The following is a 6,288-nucleotide window of genomic DNA, read 5'->3' as shown; positions in this document are numbered from 1 at the left end:
ATACGTATAGCTTTTTAATTACGTAATATATCTTAGTATAACTTTAGTATAAGGTGTAATATATAATAAAGAATATATATATAAATTTTTATAGAGAAATATTAAGGTTTTGCTTAGTTATTTAAGAAAAACGAGTTAATTTTCGTTGATTTTTCTTGCTAAGAAATCGTGAGAGGTTCGGTTGTCTAGAAGGTTTAGTTATTAAGTACATTAGTTATTTAAGAAATACTAGTTAATTTTTATTAATTTACCTTACTAAGAAATTGTAAAGAGTTTAATAATAAAGTACGTTACCTCTTTATTACTAAATAATCTACGTCTAATATATATCTCTTGCCTCCTCTTACGAAAGTAAGCCTAGGTCTTAGCTAACAGAATAGCTCGTAACAAATAGCTCTGCTTAAGCTGCGCTGCATTGCTCGCGTGCGCCTAGAACACCTACGTTTTAGGTAACTGCTCTTAGCTTTAGTACGCGAGTTTAATGGCAAGTTACGACTTGCTTGCTAGCGGTTAGCTATCTATTGTAGTCGCTGCGGCCGTAGGTACCTAACGCTGCCTAGCCTAATAAGCGTAGTCCGTAAGCCTAGTGCAGTACACTTTGTTTAGACTTAGCTAAATATACCCCCTCTCTCAACAAAGTTAGCGTCGCGACTAAAGGGGATCACGGCCGATGGACGTGGTGGAGTTTCTAGTTGTTCTAGGTAGGGCTGCCGTTAGCGCTTGCTCAGACCCAGTGGATCTCACGCGACGTACCAGGCGGAAGCCAGAACTTGGCGTTGACAGAGCCGTGGATGATGCCGGCCTGGAAGCCGGCGTTCCCATCCGACCGCTGGGCCTCAGCCTGGCGGTCTTGGGCAGTCGCATGCCTGAGATGCAAGGCTGCGGGCTGGAGGCTGGCGCTAAGCATGAGCCTGATTGTCCGCCCGCTGCCCCGCCGCAGCCTCGTCGCTATTCAACTCCTGCATACCACAGTAGATTCTCGGAGTATCTGGCAAAATCTCCTAGTGTGGCATCACCCAAAACTACCAGACGGCATAATGGATAAGGACAAAATCGTTCGGCTAAGTAAGTGCTCTACGATACCAGCTTAAGGGACTGTGCTGATCTATCAGATATCACGGCAGCCCATCCATGCCAACCCCAAGAAAAGACATGGAACGAAGTGCTACAAGTGAGCGGACCCGTAGGTGTGTAAGTACACAGCTTATAGGGCTACAGGAGCTCCACTCCGTCCAGGTCCAAATCATGTAGGTCGCCCATGGACTAGCCCCGTTCGTGATTTGACACAGACTAGATTCGCGTCTGCCAAGTCGTTCCTCAACCTCGAGCCAGAACTGCAGGGAAGCTTTAGAAGCAAGCTAGGCATTCCCCAGTTCTTCTTCAACAGGATGTATCTTCAATCGAACGGCTTTTCTGGATACGACATCTGGCTTGACCAAAATGAAGAAGTGGAGTCTTACAGTAAGCAAGGAATAGCAAGGACTAGAAGACCGTTGGAGTGTTGCTTATCAGGATCCAGCGTATTGGTCTCACTTTACCGTCAAGCAGACGCACGATAAGCTCAAGCCAAAAAGGACGTTCACACCGCATGTTTCAAACCACTCCAGCCCCGACGACTGGAACGCTGATATCGCAATACACGGGCTAGAGAGTGCGCGGTATGGATGGGGATGGTACGAGATGGGCTTCTTCACTTACTGGAATCGGTCGGGGCTGATTATGCTTCTGTGCTTCGATTTGCCTGCGAAGTCGCAATCCGATATCCAGACCATGTTTGGTCTACAGGCAATCAATTGTTCTTGTCCCTACGCCATATTTTCGCTCATCTCGGATGCGCTACTTCGGCTGTACGATGATTCGGTGTGGTCCATTAGAAATTACATCAGCCAGTGGGAAGCCGTAAGTGTCGTTCTCCACAGTTGCTAGCTAGGGGCAGTAGGCTTATTCTTGACAGAGAAGGTCACAAGAGACCGACTACTTCCTTTTACACGAGATTGCGAGACACGGTGTACATGTCAGTGAAACCTTGAGCGTGGCTACACGGTCGCTCGACGCTATACGGCAACATCACGAGAGGTTTCGTACCAACACCGACCTGGTCCGGGGCAACAGTGGACATAGACGCTGGGACAAAGTGGGGAGCCAATTTGAATTCCAGCTCCGATTTCTAGAGGGCTTGCTCCAACGGTCTAAAGCAAACAATGCTCGGATCCAGAACGAGATCACTCTTGTACGTCTAGGATAGAAGGCATACAGTGGATTGCCAAGCTTACGGCAACAGGCGTTCAATGCGGCAGCCCAGAGAGACAGCAGGATTCAAGTGCGGATAGGAGAAGAAGCGAAGAGAGAGGCGTCTGCGATGAAGGCGATTGCTGTGGTTACGATGACTTTCCTGCCAGCTACCTTTGTTTCCGTAGGCCGCCCAACCGTTTATAGGTGTACACCTGGCTAACAGAACCTGTTGAACAGACGCTTTTTGGCATGAATTTCTTTTCGTTTGAACCTGGTAAAGTCACTGAAAGATCATCCTTTATTGTATCCCGCCATTTCTGGATCTATTGGGCACTCTCTGTCCCCATGACCATTGCAACGCTCGCTTTGTGGTTTTGGTGGAGCCGTTGGGCTAAACGGTTAGGGCTATCGAATTGAAGACTTAACGCCCGCCACGGTGTGTAGATATTTTTTTCATCAGAACCAGCATTGAATATGCGTAGAACAACAAGGCTTGAAGAAAATACGTGTGGCTCCAGTTGGAAAAGCCGCTTGGCGATCGTGACAAGGCTGAACAAGGCTAAATTGTAGCCGAGCGCTGCTGCCTACGCCCACTCCCGCCCACTGCTTTAGCCTACTGTAACCTGCCTTCCACCCTTTGCAATTATTACAAAAGGCAATCGTTGACCACAATGGCTAAGAACCATCATTTCACCATAGGATGGATCTCCCCTCTCCCTCTGGAAAAAGAGGCTGCCAGGCTTGTACTGGACGAAGAATACCCGCAAGAGGAAGTCCAATACCAGGACACCTTCTATCTAGGCGGTCGAATCGGCAAACATGAGGTTGTCATAGGAGTGCAGAGAAAGACAGGTCTTAGTGGGGCTGCAATCCTTGCGGAGAAGATGCGCGCTGGATTTCCTAATATCAAATACTTTCTCTTGGTCGGTATTGCTGGCGGCGTACCTCGCTACGGACCGGCCGGTGCGGTGTCTGAGATCGTGCTTGGGGACGTGGTCGTCAGCTCTCCTCGAGGCAATCATGGTGGCGTTTTGCAGTACGATAAAGGCGCCTGGGAGGGCCAAGGGCGCCTGAACTTTCGTGGGCACACGAATGGCATTCCTGGTGATCTTATGGCCGCTGTCAACAACTTCCGTGCGGAGGGCTGGTCCAAGACCAACATTCCGGCAGTCTTGAGGCAAATGCGTCTTAAGCTGGACGAAAAGCGACGGCATCAATACGACGATCCAGGGCCCAGCCGTGACAGGCTCTTCGGGGGCACCTACGTGCATCGAGGTACCGAACTTGATGATTGCAAGGAATGCTGCGACGCGGACTACACCACTTCGCGTTCTGACCGAGGCGACGGAGCTACTCGATTGCTTGACGAGCCGTTTGTCCATTTCGGTAACATTGCATCAAGCAATCAACTGCAGATATCTGCCATCGAGCGCGACAGAGTTCAGCAAGAGCATGAGGCCATCTGCTTTGAGATGGAAGCAGCGGGAGTTCTGGAAGAGTATCCGTGCGTGGTCGTTCGGGGCATTTGCGACTATGCGGATTCTCATAAAAATAAGGGCTGGCAGAACTACGCGGCAGCTACGGCGGCGGCATGCGCAAAAGGGCTACTGTCCATGCTCCCGGCAACAGACGCTGCAAGCAGGGTGGAATCTGTGGCATCATCTTCGACCCAGCACACGGCGCAGTCATGGAATGTTGCGTTCGGAAACAACAACAAGGGCTTTCAGGCCGGGAGTTTTCATGGTAATATCAGCGGGCTACATTTTGGAGGAGCGTGAGGTCTTGACCCTAAGCACCAGTAGCTGAGCGATGCAAGGCTTGTTTCCTATGATAACTATTTGCACACAAAGCATGGAACCTCACAAAAACGTATGAAAAGCAGCGACGAAGCTGGGGCTGGGCGAGCATGTCCACGGTCGGGCTCATGCTTGGCGTCGGCCTCCAGCCGTCAGCCTTCCGTCTCAGCTGCTCAAGACCAGCAGGCTAAGATCCAGCTGGCGCCTGGCCGCGGACACCACCGATGCATACTCCTCTACTGCGACAGTATCATGACCTCCACGATATCCTTTGGCGACGCGAATGCCGGTTTCCAGGCGGGCGTCATCCACGGCGACGTCCACCATCATCCTCCGCACGGTAGGTTCGCCGACGGCCCGCGCTCAGCTGCGCTAACGGGAGTACCCCACACCAGAGCGACCGGAGACTCCTCCCAGCCCGTCCGCCCACATCCCCTTCCGCCGCGACGCGAACTTTGTCGACCGTGGAACGCTGCTCGATCAGATACGCCAACAATGCTCAGCGCCAGCATCGCGAGTAGCACTGGTGGGCTTGGGCGGCGTGGGGTAAGCGGAAGGACAGTTGGGTCAGTGCTTGCATCTAATGCAGGCACAGGAAGTCGCAGCTTGCTATTGAGCACTGCTATCGCACCGCAGAGCAATCGCCGGAGACGTGGGTGTTCTGGGCGCACGCCAGCAACGCAGCCCGGCTCGTGCAAAGCTTCCGAGACATAGCGGACCAAGCCAAGGTTCGCGGCCGGAACGACCTACGGGCGGACGTGTTCAAGCTAGTTCACGACTGGCTCCGCGACGAGAAGCACGGAAAGTGGTTGCTGGTCGTTGACAACGCTGACGATGCTGACGTTCTCTCCCAACTACCGAGCAGTAGCAAAGACGCCTCCTTGCACGACCTATCAAGCTATCTGCCCCCAAGCAGGCACGGCTCGGTTCTCGTGACCAGTCGAACAAAGCAGGCGGCATCGCGGCTTGTAGAGAAGAGCGATATCATCCAAATCGAGCCGATGGACGATGCAGGCGCACGAGCTCTTCTTAACAAGAAGCTGGGAGACACGGTCAACAAGGACGGCATGGCCGACCTGGCGGCGGCGCTGGAGTACATGCCGCTCGCTCTTGTGCAGGCGGCAGCGTACATCCAGAAACGGGCACCGCGATGTTCGGTGCGGCAGTACTTGGAAGAGTTTGAGAAGAGCGACAAGAAAAAGACGAGTCTACTCGACTACGAAGCGGGAAATCTTCGCAGAGATGGGGAGGCTAGGAACTCCATTATTATAACATGGCAGATCTCGTTCGATCACATACGCAGTGCACGACAATCGGCCGCCGATCTGCTGTCGCTTATGAGCTTTTTCGACCGACAGGGAATTCCGGAAGCACTGCTTCGGGGCCAGGGCGGCACAGGGGAGGGGCATGCGAGGTTAAGGACGGACGAGAAGAGTGATGAAGAGAGCGAGGAGGAGGATAGTGCGTCGGAAGACAGCATTGACGACGGATTTGAAGATGACGTTTCTACGCTACGAGACTACTGCTTCATCTCCGTCGCAGCTGATGTGGCTACGTTTGAGATGCATAGGCTAGTGCAGTTAGCCACCCAAAAGTGGCTTAAAGGGCAGGGGCAACTTGAACGCTGGAAGCAGCAGTTTATTGCCAATCTCTGCGCGGAGTTTCCGACAGGGCATTATGAGAACTGGGGAAAGTGCCAGACGCTTCTTCCCCACGCGGCGTCGGCGCTAGCACAGAAACCGAAGAACGAAGAGTCGCTTATGAAGTGGGCTTTGCTACTGTACAACGCGGCATGGTACGTGTGGCAGAGAGGAAGCGTAGGCGAGGTAGAGGAGATGTCAACGCGATCGATGAAAGCAAGGATAAGGTTGTTTGGGAAGGAGAGCGCGGAGACTTTAAGCAGTATGGCAATGCTAGGATTAGCAAAGACGCTCAAGGGACAGTGGAAGGAGGCAGAAGAGCTGGAGGTGCAAGTAATGGAGACGAGCAAGAGGGTGCTTGGGGAGGAGCATCCGGACACGCTGATTAGCATGGGCAACCTGGCGTCGACGTACTGGAATCAGGGGCGGCGGAAAGAGGCAGAAGAGCTAGAGGTGCAAGTAATAGAGGCAAGAAAGAGGGTGCTTGGGGAGGAGCATCCACACACGCTAATTAGCATGGGCAACCTGGCGTTGACGTACTGGAACCAGGGCCGGTGGAAGGAGGCGGAAGAGCTAGGGGTGCAAGTAATGGAGACGTTCAAGAGGGTGCTTGGGGAGGA

The 6,288-nt window shown here is 52.5% G+C and overlaps 2 protein-coding genes across 2 annotated transcripts in view; both read left to right on the top strand.

The window, feature by feature from the left end:
* Positions 1–1,388: 1,388 nt before the first annotated feature.
* On the top strand, positions 1,389–4,010 carry BU26DRAFT_530440 (purine and uridine phosphorylase; the record flags this gene model as incomplete). The annotated part of the gene is made up of 4 exons (XM_033830964.1): positions 1,389–1,461; positions 1,520–1,899; positions 1,955–2,230; positions 2,913–4,010. The coding sequence occupies 4 exons, from the start codon at positions 1,389–1,391 to the stop codon at positions 4,008–4,010; spliced, it is 1,827 nt and encodes a 608-aa protein (XP_033684843.1).
* A 128-nt stretch (positions 4,011–4,138) lies between these two features.
* Positions 4,139–6,288, top strand: part of BU26DRAFT_604147 (TPR-like protein) — a gene marked incomplete at its 5' end in the record, with an annotated part of 3,423 nt that continues 1,273 nt past the window's right edge. The window contains 4 exons of the mRNA XM_033835495.1: positions 4,139–4,165; positions 4,215–4,368; positions 4,424–4,574; positions 4,624–6,286. Of these exons, the coding sequence (XP_033684842.1) occupies positions 4,139–4,165; positions 4,215–4,368; positions 4,424–4,574; positions 4,624–6,286 (1,995 nt within the window). The remainder of the gene's footprint in view (positions 4,166–4,214; positions 4,369–4,423; positions 4,575–4,623; positions 6,287–6,288) is intronic.

This window comes from Trematosphaeria pertusa (assembly GCF_010094035.1).
Source record: "Trematosphaeria pertusa strain CBS 122368 unplaced genomic scaffold BU26scaffold_6, whole genome shotgun sequence".
Classification (NCBI taxonomy): Eukaryota; Fungi; Ascomycota; class Dothideomycetes; order Pleosporales; family Trematosphaeriaceae; genus Trematosphaeria; species Trematosphaeria pertusa.
This window is presented reverse-complemented; position numbering and strand designations above follow the sequence as displayed.